Source organism: Ornithorhynchus anatinus, chromosome 14 (assembly GCF_004115215.2).
Source record: "Ornithorhynchus anatinus isolate Pmale09 chromosome 14, mOrnAna1.pri.v4, whole genome shotgun sequence".
Taxonomy (NCBI): domain Eukaryota; kingdom Metazoa; phylum Chordata; class Mammalia; order Monotremata; family Ornithorhynchidae; genus Ornithorhynchus; species Ornithorhynchus anatinus.
In genome coordinates this window covers 51,671,262-51,698,988 of record NC_041741.1, presented here as the reverse complement: position 1 = coordinate 51,698,988, position 27,727 = coordinate 51,671,262, and the positions used below count along the sequence as shown (strand labels likewise).

At 59.2% G+C, this 27,727-nt stretch overlaps 1 protein-coding gene across 2 annotated transcripts; it reads right to left on the bottom strand.

Annotated features, from left to right (window-relative positions):
• Positions 1–928: 928 nt before the first annotated feature.
• KIAA0930 (KIAA0930 ortholog) lies at positions 929–27,727 on the bottom strand. Of its 2 annotated transcripts, none has more exons than XM_029078850.2 (10): positions 27,479–27,727; positions 15,119–15,267; positions 14,490–14,630; positions 13,912–13,989; positions 12,508–12,609; positions 11,349–11,489; positions 9,933–10,127; positions 8,277–8,439; positions 7,136–7,294; positions 929–6,320 (listed from the first exon to the last, which is right to left on the bottom strand). In XM_029078850.2, the coding sequence occupies exons 1-10, from the start codon at positions 27,672–27,674 to the stop codon at positions 6,280–6,282; spliced, it is 1,365 nt and encodes a 454-aa protein (XP_028934683.1). In that variant the 5' UTR covers positions 27,675–27,727; the 3' UTR covers positions 929–6,279. The 2 variants fall into 2 exon arrangements, with proteins under 2 accessions (XP_028934683.1, XP_028934684.1); XM_029078851.2 differs by having other exon boundaries at positions 7,136–7,291.

Sequence of the window (27,727 nt, the reverse complement as noted above, 5' to 3'; positions counted from 1 at the left end):
CAAACAAGTGGTGGAGCTGAGATGAGAAGCCAGGTCCTCTGGCTCTCTCTCTTGGGCCATGCTGCTTTCACAGGAGGAGAAATGGGAGCCATTCACGGGGCGGGGGGAAAAACGGGGGCGTTGCGGAAGGGAGGGTCTGTCCCAAACTGCTTGCCAAAGATGGCACGTCCTTCTGGAAAACAGGTTTGGAGTGAGAGCCTGCTTGCCCAGGGGAGAGAATGAAATCCAGATGGTGGGAATTGAGCCCTCTAGACTATGGTTGTGTGAGCAGGGAACATTACCAACTCTTCATACAGTGCTCTGCACATAGTAAGCGCTCAAATACGATTGAATGAATGAATTCAATTGTATTTATTGGGCACTTACGGTTTGCAGGCCACTCTACTAAGCACTTGGGAAAATAGTAAACAGTGACATTCCTTGCCCACAGTGAGCTTGCGGTTAGGGGGGTGGGAGGAGACAGAAATCAATAGAACTAAATAAAATTACAGAGATATAAACTGTTATACGCTCCCAAGTGCTTATTACAGGGCTCTGCACATGGTAAGTGTTCAGTAAAGACATTTGATTGATGAAGGAAGAGGAGGCAGGGATGATTTGTGCCGCCACAGCCGACCCCAGGCTGGAAGCAGTGGGAGCCCGAGGGCACTGAGCTTAGTACAGTGCTCTGCACACAGTAAGCCCTCGAGAAATGCCACTGATTGATGGTTCAAGTCACCCGCTCCATTACTCTGCCTCTGATCCCATCATTCTGAGATGGGTGGGAATTATCGTTCATCTCGGGCTATCAGCCCACCTATGGTATTTGAGTGGTTACTGTGTCCAGAACTCTGTACGAAGCGCTTGGGAGAGTTCAATGCAGCGGAGTTGGTAGACAGGTTTCCTGGCCACGAGGAGCTCGCGGTCTATGGAATAAACGGGCTACGAATAAAACTTGAAGGCAAATTTATTTTAAAATGACCGGATTTTAATTGGCATTAGAGAAACATTATTTCAGAAAAAAGTTATACAGCAGTGTTGGCACCCCGCATTGGACAAGAGGCCGGACGGCATCAGATCACGTGTTCACACCAAGTGTCCTGACTTGGGGAGGTTTTGGGGGGGTCATTTTCGGAGGACTGCATCACCTGTAGTTTATCGATGGTGTCTTCAACTCCCTCTCCCTTTCTGCTCCCCCTAGAAACCTCCAGCTGTTCACGCTCTGATCCCCCACAGGAGGTGGAGACTGAGAAGGCCGTCTGCGGAACAAGGCCGTTTTCGCCTCCAATTTGGCCTTGGTGGGGGGCTGACCCTGTCTCTGCCCTCCACAGAGCCGCCAATGGAAGCAGCCACTTCTGCCGCCCACTCCGGCCCCTGAGGGCTGCGTGACCCTCTGATCTGGAAAGTTTCATCCCATCGGAGGAACAACCTGGGAGACAGAGGTGAGCGAGCCTGGTCCGGGGACCCTGACCGGGCTCTCAGCCCGTCGGTCCCTGCGGCCGCTCGGAGCGGGAGTTTGCCCCGGGTTCTAAGGGTGCCAATATCACTTCGGCCAGGCCATTCTCTGGGGCACCAACATCATCACGGCCAGGCCAGGTCATTCTCCAGGGACTCGTCTTCTTGGATGACCTCTGACCTCTGGAGCCCGGGCACAAACCGCGCCGCTGATCCCCGGCCTGACGCCCCCGGCTGCTGCCAATGAGACGGCCGTGACAACTGGGCCAGGCCCCCCTACCCCAGTCCTCATAGAAGCCCCCACCACATGCCCACCCACTTTATATCCCCCAGTGCAAGGAGAGCAGGGAGCCACTGGGGTCATTAGCTCTGCTGCTACACAACGGGCCACCTGAAGGAAGATGAGGCGACAGATGGATGGACGGATGGACCGGGGGGAGAGACAAATCCTAGCAGGACCACCCCCCACCTGGGGAAGAGCCCCTCGTCCCTCTGGTCGGGGAACTCGGTAAAGGCTTGTTGATGACCTCTCCCCATGGGGCACCACAAGCGTGGATTTGGGAAGGCCCCTCGGAGCCCCATGCCCAGTGCCCCTTGCTCCTGCCATGCCACTGGCCAAACCCGTCCCCGACACTCTTTCTGGGTAACCCGAGTCACCTCGACGCAGGCTCTAAGCTGGCACCGAAGCTTCGGTTCCGGTAGCTGGCCATCGGCCACTATCACCTTGGCCGCGGCTCCCCATCGTCACTAGAGTCTGCTAAAATAATCACCCAGCTCCCTCGCTGGGGCAGGGGGACAACTAGCAAACAGAAGGGTGGGAGGGCTCCTTTCTGCAGAATTTAGGGGCTGGTTATCCTATGACTAGAGGAAGCATTCAATCTGTGGGAAATTTTAAAAAAGAAAAAAACTTCCCTACACATAGCAGCACACCTGTTCCTATCACGGTGACCCAACAAAATAGTGCTAAAATACATTTTTCTTAAAAAAAAAAAAAATAAAAACAGAAAAAAACGAATGCTTAAGCATCAGAGCAGGGAAGGTCTTTCTGAAATGGTCACAGAATTTTCGGCATGTTTTATATAACTTTAAAAGAAAGGTATTAAAAGTGGGCAGGGGTGCAGGGAACATTTCTCCAGCCCCTGGAGAAGGGTGAGAAAGAGGAAGGGAAGAGGAGGGAGAAAAGGGGGGTGAAAAGAGGTGGAGATGAAAGAATTCAGTCAGCAAGTACCCACTTCAGGCTCCCTACCTTTCCCCCTCAGGGTGCGCGTGGCTTGGTGGGCCTCTGGGTGCTCAAACCCCAAACCTGCCAAGAACCAATCACACACAAACTACCGTGACCATCTCCGGATCCCTAGGCGAGGCTGCTTTGGGAACGAGAGCCTAAAACATGACATGAACTCATCACTTCAACTCACTCTTCCCTTAGAGACTTTGGAAAGCTGTGGCCCAAAGTCCCACTTCTCATGGCTACTTCTTAAGACAGGTCGCTTTCTGGAAGCGCGCTGGCTGCAACAGGGTAACCGGGAGTCCGACCGGATCAAGGCCAAGGACTGCCTCAGCTCCCAGGCTGAACCTTCACCCGTTGGCCCCCGACGCTGGCTTCGCCGGAGCAGGAAGACCTCGTGAGGCACAGACCTTGCCACCCGCTCCCCACCCTGCCATCAGCGGGTGAAGAGAAAACCAAGAGGACGGCTGCAAGGTTGAGCAGACACGGCCGATGCCCTGAGGCCAGGGAGCCGCTCTCCCGCACCTTTGCCACCATCCGAGGTCGAGGGAAAGATACGGTCTCCAGGTCGGCACTGTTGGAAGAACAAATTTCCCCAAACAGATGCTGAGGGAAAAACATTTTCTGGACGGAAGCCTCCTGCCATCCTCAGGCTCAAGAGCCCAACAGGGCAAACGATCTTGGTGTTTCCCCCTTCTGTCGGCCCTGTCCTCCTCCTCTGTCACTCTCTCTCTTCCTCCCTTCTCTGAGAAGGAGCTCAGAAAGCTGCTATGAGCCTAGGGAGACTTCACTTCCTGGGGAGCCTCAGGCACCGGCCAGTTTGTACCTTTCCTCGCAGGGTCCGACACAGGGAAGACACGTGCGGGACCTGGAATGTCAACTTTGGCTTTGTGGGCACGGAGCAGAGCGCATCCTTCAAAGCCAACTGGGAGTTCTGGGACCTTCCAACGCCTCCCTGCCCCTCCGGACACCACTTCTTGCCTCCCCGCCCCCCCCCCCCGCGGGTCCACCAGAGGCGGGAGCCCACTGCCCACGGAGCCGGGTCCAAGACTGAGCTGAACCCTCAGCTCGACTCCTAGAGGCAGCTAGGTTCAGGAAAGCCCCCGGGAAGCAGTGGGGCGCAGGGACCCTCACCGGTCCCCACAGACGTTGCCACAGTCCTGCCCCCCACCCCTCAGCCCAGGGCCTGGCGGCTGGCAGATCTTTGGGCCCATCACAGGGCCGTACGGTCAGGACCATCTGGAGTTCCAAACGACATTTGGCTTCTGAGGGACGGAGCGGTTCTGGAGGGCACCGGAAGGTGGGGAGGGGGCGTTCCCGGGGTGAGAACCAACGGGGGTTCCCCTCGGCCTCCAATTCCTCTCGCCACCAGAGGTCTTTTCGGCTGCAGCAGCCCCCTGCACGATGAGCGAGGAGATGCCAGCCCAGGACACGGAGGTCTGAGAGTGAGCCTCGCCCGGTGGCCCAAATCTGCTGAGAACTGGTCTGGCCCTCGCCTGAGGTCAGAGTGGGGTCTCGGACGCCCGGAAGGATACCAATCTGCTTCTGGACCAGAGGTAGGGGGCTGACTGCAGGGGGCTCCTTCCCCACCCCCGACATATTTTCAAGCTGCTCCAACCTTTGGACTGCCCGCCCGCAAACCCGTCTCACTGCTGGAGCAGCGCCCGGAGCTGAACAGCTCAGGAGATACGGTTCTGGGGGCTTGAGCCGGCCACCACCGCCTGATGCCCGGCGATGGGCCGGGGCCGGGTGAAGGAGCGTTAAAGCCAGGTAAGCGCCTGCTCCGGCGGAGACCCCAAAACTCCATGCCAACCTCCGGTCCGGCTGGGTCGCCCCGAAACCGCCAGGCCGGGACGCCCCGGAGCCCGAGTGAGCGAGGCGCCCGCGGGGTCCCTGCCGGGCGGACGGGGCTTGCCCCCTGGGGAGGCGGACGCACCGACGTGCCGACCGCCCGCCTTCCGAGCCACCGCTCCTGGAAGGGGCACTTCCCCGGTCGAGGTATCGATCGAGGGCTTCCAGCGTGGGCACCAAAGCCTTTGGGAAAGAGAGGGATAATCAGGTGGGGCGCAGTCCCGAGTGCTCAGTACAGTGACCTGCCCCTTGAGGTCACTCGCTAAATACCAATACTAGTGACCGGCCCGCAGGGGCGCTCAGTAAATAACACTACAGTGCATCGCCTCCGGGGGGTACTCGGTAAATACCAACACTACAGTGCACTGCCCCCAGGGGCACTCAATAAACATCACCACCACTATTACTACATCTACTACTTGTACAGTGCATTGCCCCCAAGAGGGTGCTCAACAAGTCCCTTCGCTGCCCCTTGGCCCTGACCGGCCGGGGGCCAGGCAGCGCTAAGTGAAGATCTGACCCGGCCCGACTGCTCCTCGGGAATCGTCGGCTCCCCTGCAAACCCCGCTGGCGGTCGAACGGTCTCACCCCGAGGGCTGGGGGTGGGAGGGGACACGGATGGACATGTAGGGACCGTCCGGGGTCCTGCGCCCTGAAATAAGAACGAGGCCCCACTATGACCGTCCCGGGAAAGGGCGGGGCGGACAGACCCACGCGCACACACACACACACGCTGCGCAACACTCTAAGGCCTGAAAAACTCTCCCAGAAGCATGCTGAAGACGCTGCACGTACTTCTTCCAACAGCCAATTCTCTGTCCTCGAATGCATCTGGACGACCGATGAGGTCAGCCCTCAAGGGCCACGTCCAAACCCGGGGGAGCCCGAGAGGCCGGGACATCGCCCACCCCCCACCGCCCGGGGGCCGGGCGTGGGCCACAGAGGGGCCCGGGGATCGGCCAGCTGACGGGCGGCCGGTGCCCAGGGACGTGAGGGTCCGACTCGGCCCTTTCCAGCCGCGGCGGGGGGGGGGGTCTCACTTTGATTTTCTTGTTCTTTGGCCGGGGGTAGGGGGGCACCCCACCGTAAACAGGTTGGAGAATCCGCGCCACAGACAGAGGCGGAGGAATGTCGTCTCTCGTCACCGCCGCCGAGCCCTCCGCGCCCGCACGGCCACTCAGGGGCGGATGGGGAAGGGGGCTGATGGTGGGGGCCGGGCGGGGTTTCACGTGGAACTCATTGGTATGTCATTATGAAATGCGAACCGTGGCTTTCTGAACAGAGCACATCAAGTCCGGCGCTCCCCGTCCACTTTGCCGGAAAGTAGAAACCGTCCACCGGTCGTTCGTCGAGCGTTTGGGGTTTTTCTTCTTTCTTTCCTCAGGTTCCGCTCTGCTGTTGCATCCTCCTCCGGAGCCCGGACGCTGGACGTGCCGCTCTGCCGCGGGGCTGCGCGTGGGACTCGAGGCCCGTCGAGGGAAGAAGAAAGAGGCACTTGAGCTTGGCTGGTTTCGAGGTGGGGAGGAAGAAAGAGACGGAGAGAGAGAGAGAGAGAGACAGAGACAGACAGAGACAGAGAGAGACAGAGAGACTCTCCCTGGTTTTTCTCCCATGGAGGTGCACCCTTCTGCCACTAGGTGATAGTGTTGGTGCAGAAAACCACTGCAGTAGGCACTTGGCAGCTTCCAGGCAGCACCACGCCACCAGTCTCTCCTCCTCCTCCTCCTCTTCCTCCTCCTCTTCCTCCTCCTCCTCTTCCTCCTCCTCCTCTATGTCATCAGGATGGGCTTCTGCCGCACTTCCAGAATGTCTACGAGGCAGAGGGGGCCGCGGAGAGCGAGAAACAGAGCCGGAGGGCCGGCGAGACAGAAGCGGACAGGTAGAGGGGGAAAGAGAGACGGAGATTGAGACGTAGACACGGAGGAGGCGGTAGGGAGAGATACAGAAGAGGAGGTAGGGGGAGACGCAGAAAAGAGGTCAGGAAAGAGCCAGAGAAGGAGTTGGGGAGAGGTCAGAGGGGAGGTAGGGACAGATCCAGAGAAGGAAGGAGGGAGGGAAATGGAGACGGAGATAGGGAGAGAGAGGGAGGAGGTAGGGAGAGACGCAGAAAGGAGGTCAGGAAAGACCCGGAGAAGGAGTTAAAGAGGGGACAGAGAGGAGGTGGGGAGAGGAAACGGAGTAGGAGTTAGGGAGAGAAAGAGAGGAGGAGGTAGGGAGAGGCACAGAGAAGGAGTCAGAGAGAGATGAAGAGGCAAAGAAAGACAGAAAGCAGAGCCAGGCCCGGAGAAGGAGGGACAGCGAGAGAGACGGGGACAGAGACGGTCTCAGTGGCATCGACTTTCCCAATGGGAGAGAGGAGAACGCAGTCCCGGAGCCCCAGGTGGGCTTCCCGTCACCCCCGCCCCTCACCGTTTCCGCCCTTGGTCCTGGCTCCACAGAAGGGGAGCGGGTGCCACGGTCATCATCCCTCATGGTCGGGAGCCCCCTTCCGCCCTCCACCTGCCCAGCTCCAAGCTCCTGCCCCCGGCCCTGCGCGCCCCCGGTCCGCTCCCGGCCCCCCACCCACCGGGTCTGGCCCTGAGCGTGCCCTGTCCACCCCTCGCCCCCAGGGCGCCCCCCGCTGACCGGTGAGGATGCGCGGGAGCGGCAGGGTGACGTAGGTGAGGTGGGCGTAGAGCAGGAAGCGTTCGTCCGCACGGTTGAGCTTGAGCCAGGACCCGACCAGAGAGCGCCCCGTCCCCGACAGGGACCGTGACCGCAGGCTGCTCGGGAGGGGCAGATCTGCTGTGGGGACGGACGGGAAGGTCAGCGGGCACCGGCTGGCAGGGGGCAAGGGGAGTCGGGGGCATGGGGAGCAGGGGGATGCGGGGGAGCTGGGGCCTGGGCCCGATGGTGGCACAGGGCAGCTGTGGGCACGGGCTGGCAGCGAGGGGAGCTGGGGCATAGGGCGGCTGGGGTGCAGGGTGGATGGGGACATGGGGTGACTCTGGGCACAGACTGTCCGGGGCATGGGATTAATAATAATAATAATGATGTCGTTGATGATGGTATTTGTTAAGTGCTTACTATGTGCCAAGCACTGTTCTAAGCACTGGGGTAGATACAAGGTAATCAGGTTGTCCCATGTGGGGTTCACAGTCTTAATCCCCATTATACAAATGAGGTCACTGAGGCACACAGAAGTTGTGACTTGCCCAAAGTCACCCAGCTGACAAGTGGCTGAGCCGGCATTAGAACCCACAACCTCTGACTCCTAAGCCTGTGCTCTTTCCCCTACACCACACTACTTCTCTAATAATAATGATGGTATTTGTTAAAGGCTTACTATGTGCCAGGCACTGTTCTAAGCGCTGGGGCCGATACACGCAAATCGAGTTGGACACAGGCCCTGTCCCATAGGGAGCTCACAGTCTCAATCTCCATTTTCCAGGTGAAGCCCAGAGAAGTGAAGTGACTTGCCCAAGATCACACAGCAGATACGTGGCGGAGCCGGGATTAGAACCCATGACCTTGGGCTTCTCAGGCCCGGACTCTAGCCACTCCGCCATGCTGCGTCTAAGCACGCTGACTGACAGGGATGCCGGGCAGGCAGGGGCCCAGGGGTGGCCGGGCCGCCCACCAGACCAAGCGGAGAGGGGTGCCTACCCCCGGCTCAGCTCCTTGCCCCTGGCCTGGTCCCCTGCCCCCGCCCGCCGGGCCGAGCCCCCAGCCCAGCCGCCCGGCCCGGGCATCGCGGGACGGTGACGAGTGCGGAGGCGGTGCCTACCTTCCCCGTCGTCATCCCTGAAGAACTCCTCGCTGTCGTTGGCCGAGTGCGACTTCTTCATCTCGGTGATGCGGTTGCGGGGCCCCTTCCTCTTGAGGGACGGGGAGAAGAAGGAGGGGCGGTGGCTGCGCTCGGGGGTGGGGGGCGTACTGAACGACGTCACCTGTCGGGGGGAGGGGCCGCGCCGGGAGAAACGGAAATCAAATCAGCAACGCAAAACGGTGCTGGCTGGATCCCAGGGGAGAGGTGCGGTCACCCAAACCCCCGGACTCTCCCGCAGTGACCCACCACGGACCATCCCGCACCCCGGCTCTCCCTGCTCCTTCCCTGACTTTCCCCCAGTGACGCAGCACGGACCGTCCGACCGCCCTGACTCTCCCCCAGTGACCAAGCACAGACCGTCGCTCACTCCCGACTCTCCCCTCCGCGCCCCTGACCGTCCCCCAGTGACGCAGCACGGACCATCCAACCCCGCTACCGACTGTCCCCTCTCCATCCCTGAGGCTCCCTCAGTGACCCAGCACGGACCAGCCAACCCCACTGACTCCCCTCTCCATCCCTGAAACAATTCTCCTTGGGTCTCCGAAGTCAGACTTTCCTTTTTCATTCACTATTCACGTGACACGTTTTGCAGTCGCCGTTATCGTCCCGTCTCCTCCCTCCTTCTGTCCGTTAATTATTTCAGTGTCTGCCTCCCCACTAGATTGTTCACTCCTCGAGGGCAAGGAGCGTGTGCACCAAGTATGGTATTTTCCCAAGTACTGCCCTGCACAAAATGACTGTAATCTTCTTGAGGGGAGGGCTTCTGTCTGATAATTCTACTGTACTTTCCCAAACGTTTATTACAGTGCTCCAGACACAGTAGACTGCAAGCTCTTGAGGCAGAGATCATGTCTGCTAACTACTGTACCTTCCCAAGTGCTCAATATAGTGCTCGCCACACAGTATGCACTCAGGAATTACAGTTGATTGATAAAGTAAAAAGACAAAAATCCCCTGGGGGAATCATGCACTTACAACAACAACAATAGTAAACAACTGTTTTTGTTATAACCCGGTGGAAAGAGCCTGGGCCTGGGAGTCAGAGGACCTGAGTTCTAATTCTGGCTCTGTCACATGTCTGCCATGTGACCTTGGGCAAGTCACTTCACTTCTCTGTGCCTCAGTTCCCTCATCTGTAAAATGGGGATTAAATCCTACTCCCCACCACTAGACTGTGAGCCCTGTGTGGGACAGAGACTGTGTCCAACCTGATTAGCTTCTACCTATCCCAGCGCTTAGAACAATGTCAGTCAGTCATATTTATGGAGCGCCTATGTGCAGAGCACTATACTAAGCACTTGGGAGAATACAACAACAGAACAGACACATTCCATGCCTACAGTGAGCTTACAGTCTAAAGGACAAGTTTACGTACGGTCTGTGGGGCACAGAGTAAGTGCTGAAGTACCTAAATTATTATCAGTGCTTACTATGTGCTGAGCACTGGGGTAGATAGAATCAAGCAGATCGTCCAAGATCACTGAGCAGGCAGGAGGTCTGATAGCTTTCTGCAGGACCTCGCCCTCCGCCCCCCCGGGCCCTCCCGTCCCCCATCCCCCCCCAGGATGACCGCGACCCCTGGAGCCCCGCCCCCGCGCCGCGCCGCGCGCTCACCCTGTCGTGCACCGGGGAGGCGGGGTCGGAGCCCTCCTCCGTCCCGCAGGGCGACGTGTCCCCGGTGGCCACGCGGCTGACGGCCATCTCGGCGTGGCCCTTGCCCTGCGGCCCCTTCATGCGCACGAACTCCATGGGGTGGTACTTGTAGAAGCCGAAGCTCACCCTCTGGGCCACCCTGGCGGCCACGCTCACCTGCCGGACGACCGCCGCTGTCACCGCCGCCCGCCCCTTCCCTCCCCTCCGCTTGGTCCACGTCTCCCCACCAACCTCACGCCGCCCCCGGCTGGGATCAGAACCGGGGTCTCCCGACCCTGCTGCACATCCGCCCCATTTCATGGAAATAATAATAACGTTGGTATTTGTTAAGCGCTTACTATGTGCCGAGCAAATGGAGGCCCAGAGACGTTAAGCAACTGTCCCGAGGCCACACAGCCGTACAGGGCAGAGCTGGGAGGTCAGGCCCATCAGACGGCAGTGCTTGCTTGCCCCCATTTTACAGATGAAGATCCTGAGGCCCAGAGAAGCAGTGTGGCCTAGTGGAAAGAGCATGGGCCTCACAGGACTTATGTCCGTAGTTGTAATTATGTTAATGTCTGTCACCTCCTCTAGACTGGAAACTCATCATGGGCAGGGGTTGTGTCTATTATACTCTTATACTCTCTCAAGCGCTGAGTATAAGGCTCTGCACAGTAAGTGCTCAAAAAAATACGACTGACTACTGGGAATCTGAAGACCCAGGTTCTAATGCCAGCCTTGCCAAATGCCTACTGGGTGACCTTGGACAAGTCATTTAATTTCTCTGGGCCTCCATTTCCTCCTCTGTACAACGGAGATAAAATAACTGTTCTTCTCTTTCCCTTAGATTGGGAGCCCCATGTGAGACAGAAACTGTGACTGACCTGAATATATTGTATCTACACCAGCGCTCAGCACAGAGTAAGTGCTTAACAAATACTTCAATATTATTATTGCTAGAGAAGGTAAGTGACTACTAGGTTCCAGGAGCCACTGGGTGAGAGAGAGAGAGAGGAATCCCCTTGGAGAGGCAGTGCGGACTAGTGGAAAGAGCCTGGGCCTTGGGATCTGAGGCCCTGGGTTCTAACCTCAGCTCTGCCGGTCTGCTGCGTGACCTTGGGCAAGTCACTTCTCTGGGCCTCAGTTACCTCTTCTGTAAAATGGGGATGCAGACCGGGAGCCCCAAGTACGACATGAACTGCGTCCAACCTGATTAGCTTGTATCTACCCCATCTATCTTAGAACAGTGCCTGGCACATAGGAAGCACTTGGAACAAATACCATAAAAAAGCTAAAGTTGAAACAAAGTTGTCACGCGACCCCGGGGACAACCGAGTCTCTCCCTGCCGCTGCCGCCCCCCAACCCGCCCCACCTCCGGACGGCCGCGGCCACCTCACCCGGTTGTCGTAGACTTTCCGGAGGGCCTCGTAGCGGATGGAGCCCTGGAAGATGACCCCCTGGAACGTGTCCGTCTTGTCGCTGGCCACCAGTTCCACGCAGACCATCTCCCCCTCGCCCACGGTCAGGTCGCTGAACACCTGCAGTTCCCCCCCGACAAAAGAAAAGTCCCTCGGTGAACCCCGGTCCCCTTTCCCGCTCCCTCTGCCTTTCTCCCTACCGGCTCCTGCCCCCACTGCTCGCCGCCTCCTCTACGCTGGCCCTGCCTGGACCCTCAACCGCCACCTTGCCTATGCCCTGAACCCCCAGGCCGAGTCCTGCCCCTGTGCAGCCTGAGGAGCTGGGGTACAGCCCGCACTCTTCATTTTCGAGGTGTGGATGAACTTGGAGTGTAGTGACCGCGATGTGGGTGAATGCGGGATGCAGAGACAGCAGTGTGAATTCATACAGGGTGCAGTGACCGAAGTGTCGATTAACGCAGGGTGCAGTGATCGCGGCGTGGATTAACACGGGGTGCGCCGTTCGGGGTGGGTTTACTGCGGGGCATAGTGACTGCGGTGTGGATTAACTGCGGGTTACAGTAACCGCAGCACGGACTGGCTGCAGGGAGCCATGACTGTGGTGTGGATTGGTCCCGGGCCGCAGCGACTGGGGTGTTGGCCAGCTGTGGGACACGGTGACTGCGATGTGGATTCGCTGTGATGTTGGAGTTCAGTCACCAAATGGATTAGCCACGGGGACGGGGGCGGGCTGGTCACAGTGTGGATTAACCACGGGGCGTCGTGTCGTGGATTGGTCACGGCCACGGTGTGGATTAACCATGGGGCACCGTGGTCGCAGTGTGGATTAGTTGTGGGGTGCCGTGGTCACCTTGAGGATTAACCCCGGGGCGCTGTGATCACGTGTGGATTAACCACCGGGTGCCATCTGGCCATAGTATGGATTAGCTGCGGTGTGCCGTAGCCACGGTGTGGATTAACCGCGGGGCGCCGTGACCGTGGTGAGGATGATCCGGGGAGCGCCAGGCTGTGGTGTGGATTAACGGCGGGTTGGAGCCGCGGCCCAGATCCCAAGCGTTCTCCCCGCCGCTTGTTTCCCCCGTCCCCGATCACCCAAGCCCCCGGGGCTGGGAGAGGGGCCTCCCCTGGCACCCGTCACCTCTTCAAAATTGTCGATCATGAAGAAGATGTTGGGGTAGCTGATCTTGGATTCCTCTCCTTTGCTGTCCATAGGATGCTTGCTCGGAGAGGCGAACACTTGCTGAAAAGAGATTTCGAGGGGATGACCGGGTTCCGCCGGTCCAGCATTCGTTCGTATTTACTGAATGCTTATTATGTGCAGAGGACTGTACTAAGTGCTTGGGGGAGTACGATAGAAAAATGCACAGACACATTCCCTGCCCCCAGCGAGTTTACCATCTCAGGGGGCCGGGCGGGGGCGGGGAGCCTGCAGGCAGACAGACCTGGACTTCCACCACCTGGGCAAGAGTCCGGCGCTGACCGTGTCTCCACCGCCACCCAGCCCGTCCCCTCCCTTCTCTAATGCCGACCTCCTTCTGGGCCTCCATCTCGTCTCACTCGCCAACGCCCCCTCGCCCTCGTCTTCCCTCTGGCCGGAAACTCCCTCCACCTTTGTATCCTCTAGACTGTAAACTCGCTGCGGGCAGGGAACGTGTCTGCCAATTTTGCTGTAGCCTACTCTCCCAAGCGTTCATTACAGTGCTCTGCACGTAGTAAGCGCTCAGTAAAAACCACTGATGATATTCAACAAACCACCGCTCTCCCCACCATCAAAACCCCTCGTAAAAGCAAATCTCCAAGAGGCCTTCCCCAATGAAGCCCTCAATTCCCCTCCTCCCACCCCTCTAGGCCACCTATGCGGTCGGACCGCACCCCTCTGGCCCTCGGTATTCATCCCACCCTCAGCTCCCCAGCACTTATTGCCATTGTTCTTGTCTGTCCGTCTCCCCAATTAGACCGTAAGCCCGTCAAACGGCAGGGACCGTCTCTATCTGTTGCCGACCTGTTCATTCCAAGCGCTTAGTACAGTGCTCTGCACATAGTAAGCACTCAATAAATACTATTGAATGAATGAATGAACACTTATGTCCATATCCTTATGCTCTGCCAGTTCCCCTTATCCGTAATTTATCATATGTCTGTCTCCGCGCCGTACACTGTAGTAAGCTCCTTGTGGGTGGGGATTGCGTTGACCAACTCTACTGAATGGTACTCTCCGAAGAGGTTGATATAGGGCTCACCCGAAGGGCCAGGGGCCAGCAAGGGCCATGGCCAGGTGCCCAGGCACCCACCTGGCCGTGAGGCTCCGCCAGCAGCTGGCCCCAGCTGACCAACAGCAGTGCATCAGGAGGGGTTGCCCCCATTCTGGGCGCAACTCAAATCCCCTCCCCCCAACAGGCCAGGCTGCTCCTCCTGGCTCGGGGGTCGGGGGCAAGAACTGCTGAGGCCCGGGACTGATTCTCGAGCACGATGAGGTGGGGAGCGCCGGGGGGGGGGGGGGCCCGGACGGGTATGGGGTCTTGGGGGAGGTCAACCCCCTCACCTGAGACTTCTTTCTGTGGATGTGGATGTCGCCACTATCTGAGCGTGTGCACACGGCACAGGTGACCGTGTAGTCCAGCTGCAACAGAGCGAGGAAGGCCAGAGGAGGGCTCGCTGGGTCGCTAGGTGGAGACCCAGAGGACCCAGGTGGAGACCCGGGGGACCCAGAGAGAGATTCGGGGCACCCAGAGAGAGAGAGAAACTGGAAGCCCAGAGACCCGCATGAACCAGGAAGCCCAAATCCCCCAAGGGAGAGGCTGGGATGAGCCTTCTCCCCAAACCATCACTCGGAGCCTCACAAAGGCTCAGGGGGGTGGTGACTGAGGGATGGCGGAAAATGATAACAGTAATAATAATTATGTTTTTTGTTAAGTGCTTACCATGAGCCAGGCACCGTACTAAGCGCCAGAGGCACTGTACACTCCCCAAACCCCCGCGATGGCCATCTGTGGGGACCCGGGAGAGGGGCAGGTCAGAGGTGGGGGGGGGGTCCTGGGGGGCAGGGGGAGAATCACAGGGTGGGGGTGGGGGAGCGGGGGGTGGGGTCAGGCCGGCAGATCCCGGCGAACGAGCTCGCACCTTCTGTAGGACAAGGTTCAAGTAGACACATTCCTCCCAGTCCATGTCTGGGTCGCCGAGGCCGGGCAGCTTCTTGGAGTCCCTGCGGTACACCTCCACCTCCACCTCCGCCTCCATCTCTGCTTCCACGTCCGCCCCCGCCTGTATAAGGCAACCACGTGCCTAGGGCCCCTCTCCTCTGCCCCTGGGGACCGCTCTGCCCCAGCTCCACCTCCAGGCCCCGCTCTGCCCCCGATAGCCATGGCCCTGGCCCAGCCTGTGGGGACCATCGGACTCCTCCCAGGCTGGGCGTCCCACATGGCACGGGGACCAGCTCCGATCGGGTCATCCCGGCGCTTGGCCCCCGGCACTTGGTTTAACCAGCTCCCCCGGGGTGACTGTTGGCTTAACCAGCTCCCCCGGGGTGAGGGTTTGAGGGTCCCGGTGCCCCACGGGGCTGCCTTCCCTTGGCTCTTTCGACACCCTGGAAGAATCTGGGATGGAGGAGCAGCGCCGCCCCGGGATCCCTGCCCCACCTCGAGGGGCGGGGGAAGAGAGGTGGGGATAGGCAGGAGGGCCCGGGAGGAAGCCTGGCATCATCCCCCCACCGCAGCCCACCCTGTGGCCCTGAACCCAGCCCCGGGGCTCACCTTTCTGCCCTCGGCCCCATCGCTGCCTCCATAGGCCAGCTTGCGGCGGACGTAGAAGAGCATGTCGTCCTGGCGAGGGGAGCATTTCTCCATGAAGGACGTGGAGAACATCCACGTCCAGAATACGATGCGGTCGTCCTTGAAGCCCCCTGCAGGGCGAGAGGTTCAGACGGGGTCACTGGGGGGCCGACGGGGAAGGATACCTCCTCCCCCGCCCACCCCCGCCCCCACCGGGCGCCGCTTCTCCCTCCGGCTGCCAGCAGAACTTGGCTTGGGGTTTGTGGGAAAATCCCACTGCGGGACTCAGCCGGGAGAGTTGGAGGGGGGCAGGCAGCGGGCGTGGCAAGGGTCCAAAGACGTCACCCTGACTGATGGTATCGGACACAAAGGGAAGTCAGGGATCATCAGGGGTCACAGAGAAACCTGGCCCACAAACGGAGCCCACAGTCCACAGATGAACCCCCGTGGGCCAAACGCTCATTCCCGGGATTTGCCAGCCTGAGCAACAAATAAGCTGTAATGAAGCATAATTCTGTTAATGACTCATTCAGAGTGATTTTACTTTTTACATACCAGACGAACAAGCCCACGGGGCGACAGGGGCAAGGCAGAAGAGGAGAAAGAAGAGGAGGAGGAGGAGCAGGAGGAAGAGGGACTGGGTTCAACTTGATTAGCTTATATCTACCCCAACATTTAGTACAGTGCCTGGAATATAGAAAGCACTCCACAAATACCATTAAAAATAAGGAGGAGGAGGAGGAGGACAGAGAGATTTGGGGATGGCTGTTTCTCCCTCGCTGAGCGGATGATCAATACGGGCCGGCAGAGCGAGGATCAGCTCAGCTGGGACAAGAACCCAGATCTCCCGATCCCCAGAGCCAGGCTCTGCACCTGCTGCTGCCAGACACGCAGTGGCAAAGAAGCACAATTGGAAGGAAGTGGAAAGCGGCGTTTCTCCCCCCAAATCCCTGGAATTGGGCTCGGCACAGCCGGCAGCTCCCAGGACCTCAAGGAATCTTCCCGTGTGATTTTTTTCCTAGAGAAACTGGCCAGGATACAATCCTCAGACCCCAAAATAGATTCAACAGCTTCGAGGCCTGGATAAGTGGCGTGGAGTGCTTTAGAGTTCTAAAAATTCACACCTCGCCAGGGGAAAGAGAGCTTCCTTCCATCTTTAGTAGCTCGGAAGACCCGACTTCACTGTGTACAGAGCACTGTGCTAAGTGCTTGGCAGAGTACAATATTACAGAGTAAGTAGACACGATTCCTGCCCACAATGAGCTTACAGACTAGAAGGGGTGACAGACACGAAAATCAACTACACTTGCCTATGCACGGAAATGCTCTGGGCCTTGGGGAATTTGTGAATATTCAGGGACTCTATCCTATCCTTTCTGATCGTGGAAAAGTCCCCTCACGATGCCCCGATGCAGTGTGGCCCAGTGGACAGAGCACGGGCCCAGGAATCAGAAAGACCTGGATTCTCATCCCAGCTCCGTCACTTGTCTGCTGTGTGAATTTGGGTAAGTCATTTCACTTCTCTGTGCCTCAGTGACCTCATCTGTAAAATGGGGATTAACACTGTCAGCCCCATGTGAGACAGGGACTGTGTCCAACCTGATCATCTTGTCTCTACCCCAGCGCTTGGAACGGTGCTTGACACATAGTAAGAGCTTAACAAATACCATCGTTATCATTATTACTATAATTCCACAAGGTCTGGAGGGTCGGAACAGCTGTTGATGGGAAAGAGAGGGTCCACGGGCCTAGTCAACCAATCAGTCACAGGAAGCTGGGCGATGAGATCGGGAGGGGAGAGAATAAGTTCAGGAGAGAGCAGCTAGTCGCCTGAGATCGGAAAATCTTCCGGGTCCCGGTCAAGCCCCGGTGCCCACTAGCCCAGACCCCCGGGGCCGGTTGCCCGGCGTTCCCGTCCAGTGACAGAGCTGGCTCCGTCCGGGCTGCCCGACACAGACGGTGCTCTGTTCACTGGAGTCACCTGGTGCCGGCCTCCTCCCCCTGCCAAGGCCAGATCACTTTCTGATCGGCTGAGACAACGCGCCTTTGAAGGGAGCTTTGTTCTCTCTCTGGACCCCGGAGGACACGGACTGACAGCTGCTGGACTCTCTCAAGCGCTCACTTCAGAGCTCTTCACATGGTAGACTGTAAGCTCCTTGACGGCAAGTATCTCCCAAAGACACATATTCATATTCTCTCTCTCTCCTCTCTCTCTCTCCCCCCCTTCCCCCTCCCCATCACCTCGAGTTCCCTAGTTCCCTACAGCTCCCCAAGCTAGAATAGGGCTCAGCATGTGGTGGAAGCTTCCAACTGGGACTTTCCCTCCAAGCTAACGGAGGAGACAGACATGGAAACACTAATGAGTTGTGGAATCAATGGGAATTTCCCAGAATAAATGGGATTTCCCGATGGCCACACTCCAGTCCTGTTCTGACAGGCCACACTGGGACCAGGGCAGCCAGACCAGAGACCTGGCCAGCCCCCCCAGCCGTGGCCTCTCTTCCTCGAGCCCCCCCCCCCCCCGCCCACTTCTTCAGCTAGGCCAGGGCCATCCATCATCAACCCCGCAGCCTAAAGCCAGTCCCCAGCACACCCTGGGAGGAGGCGACACAGCCGTGATGGGTGAGACCATCCTACCGCGAGAAGAGAAGATAGAGCTACGATGGGTGAGATCATGCCTCCCTGGGAGGAGGTGACCAAGTCATGATGGGTGAGACCATCCCACCCTGGGAGGAGGCGACAAAGCCACGATGGGTGAGACCATCCTGCCTCGGTTACCTCATCTGTAAAATGGGGATTAAGACTGTAAGCCCCATGTGGGACATGGACTGTGTCCAACCTGATTATCTTTTATCTACCCCAGCCCTTAGTTCAGTGCCTGACACATAGTAAGTGCTAAACAAATACCATTAAAAAAAAAATCCACCGCTCTCCCAAGACTCAGGGCCTGTGGGATGTGTGAACTAATTATCTTGCATCCACCCCTGTGCTTAGCGCAGTGCTTGGGGCCATTTAACCCTGGGAGGGGGACAAACGATGGGTGAGACCATCCTGCTCTGGGAGAGGGAGGCAGAGCCGTGATGGGGGCGGTGGGTGGGCAGGGGCTCCTGCTTCCCAGTCATTCCTTCCCCCAGAATCTTAACCGCCACCCAGGAATTCTGAGTTCTTCCTGTACCCCGCCCCTCAGGACCACCTCTCTGCTGCAGGTGACCCGATCTGGGTTCGGGACGGGGCTGCCCTCCTCTGACGGGGCGGAATCCCCACAGGAGCAGAGACGCTGCCGTGCCTCGGCCGTGGCCGGCCACCCAGGCCTCCGGGCATTCGGCCCAGGGCCCCCAGTCCCCGACTCCCCCTCGCCGCGGCCGGGGCCGGTGGGCAGAGGGAGGGCGGACGGACTGCCGGGGTCCGGTGGCCACCAGGAGGCCGGGCGGCGTAATGGTCACGAAAAGGGATTGTGGGGATGAACGGCAATCGGTGGAACGTACTGAGTGCGTGGGAAGTCCATCGGAGCCCAAGATACTTCCTGGCTCCTAACCAAATGGGAGACGCAGACAGAGCGGGAGCAGGACGGAGGACAAGGGTGGCTGAAATCTGCTCTGCATGGGCTTCCTGCCCTAGGCGGGCAGGTCAGAGGTCAACTGATCCATTCCCCCCGACCTCCTGGCGGGGCCTCCCCTTAGCCATCGCAGGAGGATGAGGATCGGCCCTTCTTCTCAAAGCCACCCTCGCCAGGGGTCACCGAACCCAGCGCTGATGCCACCCCGGCCCAGAAATCCCTCTGGCCGCACCCGAAGCCCAGCTCCTCCGGAGGCCGGGCCTGAAGACAACTGCGGGCGGGTATTTTCACAAGGCACGTATAAAATCCTAGGAGAGCCGGGCCGGGCAGCGAGGGGCAGTGGGGCCGTGGGTGCCGTCTGCTGGCAGGGGTGGGCAGAAGCAGGTGGTCCCACCCGCTCCGCCCGCTCGTGTTCCCGACCGGGCTATATCTGACGTGGTGGTGGGCGGGCGCGGGAGGGGGATGTGGCTCGGGAGCAGAACTCTCCCCCGCCCCTAAGCAGCACCGGGGGTGAGTCACTGGCGGCCTCCCATCCCCCACGGGCCGGGGGAGTGGGGGTCGGAGCGGGGAGTCCATCGCTCGGGTCCAGTTGGGCACCCCACACGCCAAGGGGATGCGCTCATCCTTCCTGGCCCTACCTCTGACCCCTCGCACCTCCCTCCTCTCTGCCCCCGGCCACACGAAGCCACCGCCTCCACGAGCCAATACAGGGGGACCCATGGCAGGGCCTGTGACTCTTTACTGCATTCTCCCATGCAGCCAGATTAGCGCCCTGCCCCCAAGGGGCACCCAGTACAGCATCCGGCCCACAGCAGGAGCCCAGTACAGCTCTCTGCCCCCAGCAGGCACCCAACACGGCACCCTGCCCACCGCAGAAACCGATCAGAATTGGAATTCTGTTGATTAGTTTTCCGGTGGAGGTGGGGGTTCTTTGATGCCACTTAAGCTCAGAGTCCTTTCAAACTGACCTTTTCCTGCCACGGGTCTGCCTGCCTGCCTGCGCCCCGACCCCGTCCCCAACGTGAGGCAGCTGTTGGGCCCGGAGGGGGTGATGGCATTTGCATCCTCCCCCACTCCCTGGGCACACATCCTGCTGAGTGTGAGGTGTCCCCCGGATATCCACTCTGGCAGAGCCGTCCGCGGCGGGGGCTAGACCGGGCCCCGACGCGGACCACGCTCCCGACGCTAACGGGGCTTCTCGTTATACGCTTCCTACGAGCCGAGCCCCCCGGTACCCAGCGCCGAGGTGGACGCGATCGCGTGGCGAGCTCATTGTGGGCAGGGAACTTGTCTCCTGGCTCTGGTGTATTGTGCTCTCCCAAGTGATCAGTGCAGGGCTCCTAAGCGCTCAGCGCTCAGTAAAGACGGTTGATGAAGAGGATGATGAAGACGAGCCCCGGGTCCTGCCCCACCCAGAGTCACAAGGTAAGGGGATGGGGTTGGGGACACTATCCACTAGGCCACATGGTCTGACTCTGAGTCCCAGAGGGGGATGCAATGGGGCTGGGGGCCAGGGCAGGGAGGTCTTAGCTCCCTGGGCTCCCAGGGCAGGGTTCTGCTTACAGCAGGGGCTCACTAAACGTCTGCTGTTGAGATGGCATGGCTCGGGAGGTAGAGCCCGAGGCTGGGAGTCAGGGGACCCGGGTTTGTTGTTTTTCATGGTATTTGTTAAGCGCTTGCTATGTGTCACGAACTGTACTAAGCACCATTGCAGATACAAGCCAATCAGGTTGGACAGAGTCCCTGTCCCACAAGGGGCTTCCAGTCTCAATCCCCATTTTACAGAGGAGGGAGCTGAGGCCCAGAGAAGTGAAGTGACTCGCCCGAGGTCCCACGGCAGACAAGCGGCAGCGCCGGGATTAGAACCTAGGTCCTTGTGACTCTCAGGCCCGTGCTCCAACCACAATGCCACGCTGCTAAGTTTCCAGAGGCAGCTCTGCCCCTGGCCAGATGCGTGACTTTGGGCGAGCCACGTGACCTCCCTGGGGTTCAGTTTCCTCATCTGTCAAATGGGGATCGGGATCGCTGCCTCTCCCCACCTTTCAGAGTCTGGGGAAAATGAGGTCTCGCTGAAGTCAAAGAGCGCTGTTGGGAGTCTCAAATTCAGGGAGTTTCCAGGCCCAGCTTTCCTGCAAGCGCTTGCAAATCGCTTCTTGTTTCCAAAAGCTCTGGCTTTTGGTGTTCCTCCTTCGGCAGAAGACACGGGGTCATGATAGGCTCTCCTAAACGAGTGGAAAAGTTCACTCTGGGCTCTCTGCCGGAAAACAAGAGGTGCAGACGCCTGTTAATTACACCCCCCAGACGCAGACGGACCGGCCAGGTCAGGCTGCGGGGCTGGGGGCTGCTGGGCTGGAGGCTGGGGCGCGGCGCTGGGTCAAAGGAGGCTGACGAAGACACAGACAGGTTAAGGGTCATTATGTTTGAACTCAACTCCCTTATCTCAAAGCGAACACTGAGGGCTGGGCTTGGAAACAGAGTTTAGTGATTGGAATTCCAACTGCACTGGAGTAGACTCAAGCAAGGACTGGAGGCTCGTTGTGTGCAGGGAACATGTACCAGTTCTGTGCAACTGGGCTCTCCCAAGCGCTCAGTACTCTGCACAGAGTAAGCGTTCAATAAATACGATGAACTGATTGCAGACAAGAGGGCTATCTTGAGTCGCTGGGAGAGAGTCAGGGACGGAGAGAGGGGAGTCAGGGGTGTTGGATGGTCTATGCTGGGTCACCGAGGGAGAGTCGGGGATTTGGAGAGGGGAGAGTCGGGAGCGTTGGATGGCCCGAGCTGGGAGAAGAGTCGGGGCGCTGGATGGTACAGCCCTAATGTTGAGGGTAGGTGTCCAGGAGGGTAACCAGCATCCAGCTCCTCCAAACAGCCTGGGGAGTTAGTGGTGCGTGTTTACTAAGCACTGACTTTGTGCTAAGCGTTGGGGTAAATACAGACAATCACAGTCCGGGAGGGACAGAAGGCAGGAATCTCCTCCACATTTTACAGAGGAGGAAACTGAGGCCCAGAGAGGTAGAATGACTTGCCCAAGGTCACCCAGTAGGCCAGGGGAAAAGCTGGGTCTCCAGTTTCCCAGCTGAATGTCCCCATGCCCATTCTATGGTATTTCTGGGGCAGAAAACAATAACGAATAAGTACGATCTCGAGGTCCCTGGCCCTCGGATCCCGGACTTTCCGGAAGGTCTGGGGAGCGAGGTCGGAAATCCGGCTCAGACCGCCGACGGGCCAGACCAACGGCTTCGTCCTCAGCCGGCCTCATGGCTCCCACGGAGTTGGCGCTTCCACCGCTGGAGATGATGACATCAATACTAATAACAATAATAATGGTATTTCTCTAGCACTTATCCTGGGCCAAACACTGGGGTAGATACAAGATCACCAGGACGCAGACACAGACCGTCCCACATGGGGTTCACAGGCTAAGGAGGGAGAACAGGGATCGAATCCCCATTTTCCAAAGGAGAAAACTGATGCCCAGAGAATAATAATAATAATAATGTTGGTATTTGTTAAGCGCTTACTACGTGCAGAGCACTGTTCTAAGCGCTGGGGTAGATACAGGGTAATCAGGTGGTCCCACATGAGGCTCACAGTTTTAATCCCCATTTTACAGATGAGGGAACTGAAGCACAGAGAAGTGAAGTGACTTGCCCATAGTCACACAGCTGACAGGTGGCAGAGCCGGGATTCGAACCCATGACCCCTGACTCCCAAGCCCGGGCTCTTGCCACTGAGCCACGCTGCTAAGTGAGGTGACAGGCCCAAGATGGCACTGCAGGGAAGTGGCAGGGCCGGGATTAGAACCCAGGTGCTCAGACTCTCGGGCCGGTGCTCTGGCCACTAGGTGAGGTGATGCGAGGACACCATACTGGTCAGTAACTCCTCACCATCGGCTTTAGATTACTCAATCACCTTGCTGCCTCCTCCTCCTCCTCCTCGGCCTGGCTTCTTTTCTACCACAACCCAGCCCAGATGAGGAGCGGGTGGAGGAGTGGGCCGCGGAGACCACCTGCTCAATCCATCCACCCATCAGTGGGATGTACGGGGCGACTCCCGCAGTCTATGAGGGACCGTCCTCAGGGATCTTATCCCCATTTCACAGGTGAGGAACCAGGACCGGCGAAGTGCCCAAAGTGACGGGGCGGGGGCCCCAGGAGAGCCAGACTTCCGTCATCTGGGGACTCCCATCCAGCAGTGACCCGTGTCCGGATGACCCAGGCCCGGGCCTGTGGGCCACTGAGGTGAGCAGCCGCGGGGGTGACCCGTTCCCCTGCCCCACGCGGGCCTGGACGCCGTCGGTTCCTGGGGGAGCCGATCCGCGGCCCACCCGCGCGGGGGGCCCTCCGAACCACAGGGCCCGGGGGCTCCGGCTCCGTTCTGCCCCACCCACCCCAAGGGTAGACTGGTCCAAGGCAGGACCCCCACCCGTGACTCCCCCCCCGACCCTCCCCACACTGCAGGGGAGCCTGGCACCCTCAGGCGTCAAGCCAGGTGCCACCTGAGGCGGGTTTCACCGGCTCACACGAACCCCCTGGGACAGGAGCTGGTCCAGCCAGGGTCCAAGCGGGAGGGGCCACCGGGACGGTCTGGAGGTCCAGTCAGGGAACCGCCCCGGGGAGGAGGGGAGCCCAGCAGAACAACGGCTCTCTCTCTTTCTCTCTGTTGCCAGAGACCCTCCAAGTCCCTCACCCACTGAAGCCTGCCCTCCAGATTCCTCAGGGGCCTGTGAAAGATCCCAGTGGCCCCAAGGACTAGGGGGATGGGGGACGGGGGGAGGAGGAGGGCAGGGGCGGGGGGGAGGAGGGCAGGGGCGGGGAGCTCTCAGGGAGGAAGAAAAGTCACAAGCCCCTGAGTGAGTCACCCTCTCCTGCTGCGGGACCAGGGACCGAGGACCAGGGACCAGTCCACTCCCAGAATTCCTCCTGCAGCAAGCAGCAGCGGGAGCAGGGGGATGGACAAGAAGGTTGAGCTCTGCCGGGCTTGGGGGTGACGGGTTTCCTTTGTAAAGCCCCGCTGGATTCAGAGCTAGTCTCATCGGCCTGATTCCAATGGACCTTCGGCCTCCCCCCACTCTCCCAGTAAATCTTCTTAAAATCCATCTCCTCCACGAGGCCTTCCCTGATTAAACCCTCATTTCCTCTTTTCCCACTTCCTCTTCTTTTGCCCTTCAACTTGGATTTTGCACCCTGTATTCACCCCACCCTCAGCCCCACAGCGCTTAGGTCCACGTTCGGGATCGAAGCAGTACGGCCTAGTAGACAGAGCGCGGGCCTGGGAGTCAGAAGGACCTGGGTTCTAATCCCAGCTCTGCTCCTCGTCTGCTGGGTAAACTTGGGCAAGTCACTTCACTTCTCTGGCCCTCAGTTACCTCATCTGTCAAATGGAGATTATGACTGTGAGTCTCTGGTGGGAGAGGGACTGTGTCTAACCCAATTTGCTTGTATCAAACCCAGCGCTTAGTACAGAGCCCGGTACATACTTAAATACTATTATTATTATTATTAATAATGTCTGTCTCCCCCTCTAGACTGTAAACTCACTGTGGGCCCTGTAACCACCCCTGTTATATCGTATTCTCCCGAGAGCCCAGTACAGTGCTCCGCACACAATAAGCGCTTAATAGATATGCTTGATCGATCTCTTAGACTGGAAGCTCTCGGGGACCAATCAAGTCATCGAGCACCGGGGAACGGGTCCCCGGTTATACTTTCCTGTGCACTCACCCAGTCGCCGCTCTGTACACACTACTAAGCGGAGCAGGAACTGAAAGAGCCGCACGAGTTCACTACCCGCCTGACCCTGCGCCCAATCTTCCCTCCATCCCCGCCCCCACCGCTGTTTTGGGAAGTGGCCGTGGGGTTGGCGGAGGATGGGCGGGGGGCAGGCAGAAAGAGCGTTTCATGGGAGCGGGGTGTCCGGAGCGGGAAAGAGGACGGAAACTGCTCCAACTGCTGACAAGGGCCTTGCCCATTTGGGGCTGTGTCCTTGAAGCGACACGTGGTGCGGCCCGGCATGGATCATCCAACCCCTCTGGCTTTCCCCCACTGACCCAGCACTGACCACCCATCACCCACCCCTGACTCTCCCCCAGCGTCCCAGCACCGTCCACCTGACTCTCCCCTCTCCACCTCTGACTCTTCCCAGGGGCCCAGGATGGACCGTCCCACCCACCCCCGGCTCTCCCCTTTCCATCCCTGACCGTCCCACACCCCTGTCCCTCCCCAGAGACCCAGCACAGACCTGCCTTCTCCGCCCTCACGTTAACGCAGACCGGTTTCTTCCACTAAACAGGCGCTCAGACCTGTGAATCTGACATCCGCGACCCCCCCCCCCCCCTTTTGACATTTCCCCTCTCTCTAACTTATTTTCTCTACTGGAAGCTCCTTGTGGGCGGCGATGGTGTCTACCAACACCGGTGTGCTCCCCGTCCCCTCTCAGGCGCTTAGAGTCCCCTCCCAGGCGCTTAGACCCATGTCCTGCACACAACAGGCGCTCAAAACGGGCACGGCATAGTCGACGGAGCCCGGGCCTGGGAGTCAGAAGGTGATGGGTTCTAATCCCCGCTCTGCCACTTACCTACTGTGTGACCTCGGGCAAGTCCCTTCACTTCTCTGGGCCTCAGTTACCTCACTTGTAAAATGAGGATTAGGACAGTGAGGCTCCATGTGGGCCAGGGACTGCGTCCAACCTGATTGCCTTTCATCTACCCCAGAACTTAGAAGGGTGCATGGCACATAGTAGGTGCTTAACACATACCATGATTATTATTTTAAAACAGTGCCCTGCTCACAGTAAGGACTCAAAACAGTGCCCCGTCCACCTTAGGGGCTCAAAACGGTGCCCTGCCCACTATAGGGGCTCAAAACAGTGCCCCGTCCACAGTAGAGGCTCAAAACAGTGCCCTGCCCACTATAGGGGCTCAAAACAGTGCCCTGCCCACTATAGGGGCTCAAAACAGTGCCCCGTCCACAGTAGAGGCTCAAAACAGTGCCCTGCCCACTATAGGGGCTCAAAACAGTGCCCCGTCCACAGTAGAGGCTCAAAACAGTGCCCTGCCCACTGTAGGGGCTCAAAACAGTGCCCCGTCCACAGTAGAGGCTCAAAACAGTGCCCTGCCCACTGTAGGGGCTCAAAACAGTGCCCCGTCCACAGTAGAGGCTCAAAACAGTGCCCTGCCCACTATAGGGGCTCAAAACAGTGCCCCGTCCACAGTAGAGGCTCAAAACAGTGCCCTGCCCACTATAGGGGCTCAAAACAGTGCCCCGTCCACAGTAGAGGCTCAAAACAGTGCCCTGCCCACTATAGGGGCTCAAAACAGTGCCCCGTCCACAGTAGAGGCTCAAAACAGTGCCCTGCCCACTATAGGGGCTCAAAACAGTGCCCTGCCCACTATAGGGGCTCAAAACAGTGCCCTGCCCACTATAGGGGCTCAAAACAGTGCCCCGTCCACAGTAGAGGCTCAAAACAGTGCCCTGCCCACTATAGGGGCTCAAAACAGTGCCCCGTCCACAGTAGAGGCTCAAAACAGTGCCCTGCCCACTGTAGGGGCTCAAAACAGTGCCCCGTCCACAGTAGAGGCTCAAAACAGTGCCCTGCCCACTGTAGGGGCTCAAAACAGTGCCCCGTCCACAGTAGAGGCTCAAAACAGTGCCCTGCCCACTATAGGGGCTCAAAACAGTGCCCCGTCCACAGTAGAGGCTCAAAACAGTGCCCTGCCCACTATAGGGGCTCAAAACAGTGCCCCGTCCACAGTAGAGGCTCAAAACAGTGCCCTGCCCACTATAGGGGCTCAAAACAGTGCCCCGTCCACAGTAGAGGCTCAAAACAGTGCCCTGCCCACTATAGGGGCTCAAAACAGTGCCCTGCCCACTATAGGGGCTCAAAACAGTGCCCTGCCCACTATAGGGGCTCAAAACAGTGCCCCGTCCACAGTAGAGGCTCAAAACAGTGCCCTGCCCACTATAGGGGCTCAAAACAGTGCCCCGTCCACAGTAGAGGCTCAAAACAGTGCCCTGCCCACTGTAGGGGCTCAAAACAGTGCCCCGTCCACAGTAGAGGCTCAAAACAGTGCCCTGCCCACTGTAGGGGCTCGAAACAGTGCCCCGTCCACAGTAGAGGCTCAAAACAGTGCCCTGCCCACTGTAGGGGCTCGAAACAGTGCCCCGTCCACAGTAGAGGCTCAAAACAGTGCCCTGCCCACTGTAGGGGCTCGAAACAGTGCCCTGTCCACAGGAGAGGCTCAAAACAGTGCCCTGCCCACAGCAGGGCCTTAAAAGAGTGCCCTACTCACAGTAGGCCCTCAAAACACTGCCCTGTCCACAGCAGACGCTCAAAACAGTGCCCTCCATCCAGTAGGCCCCAAAACGGCGCTCTGCCCACAGCAGACGCTCAAAACAATGCTCTGCTCACAGTAGGGGCTGAAAACGGTGCCGTGCCCACCGTAGGGGCTCAAAACAACGCCCTGCCCGCGGCAGACGCTCCCCACAGCGCCGTGCCCACAGTAGGTGCCGAAGCCGGTGCCCTGCGCGTCGCGGCCGCCTCCAACGGGGCCCTGCACCTAGTGGGAGCGGCATAAATAGCCTCGAGCGGTCGGGAGGGAGTCGGGGGGAACAAAGAGGTGGGAGGAGGAAGGGTCTGCCCGCGGGGTCCTGGGCGGGGCGGCCCCCGGGGCCCGGCCGGAGGGGAGACCCACCCCCAGCCCGGGCAGGGAGGGAGGGAAGGAGGGAGGGAGGGAAGGAGCGAGGGAGGGAGGGAAGGAGGAGGGCTGGCAGGCAGTGACTGACCGAGGCCGCCGAGGTCCTGGCGTCCGGTGACGCGGCTCCTCTCGTCCACGATGGCCCGCAGCATCCGCTGCAGAGAGCGCTCGGCCGCCCCGCCGGGGCCCCACGGCTCCGCACGCTCCTCCGCCCCGCTCCCGCTCCCGCTCCCGCTCACCGGGCCCGCCGACACCGGACGCCCGCGGGGCCTCGCCGCGGCCATGCCGGCCCGCTCGTCCTCCCCGGCCCGCTCGTCCTCCCCGGCCCTCTCGGCCT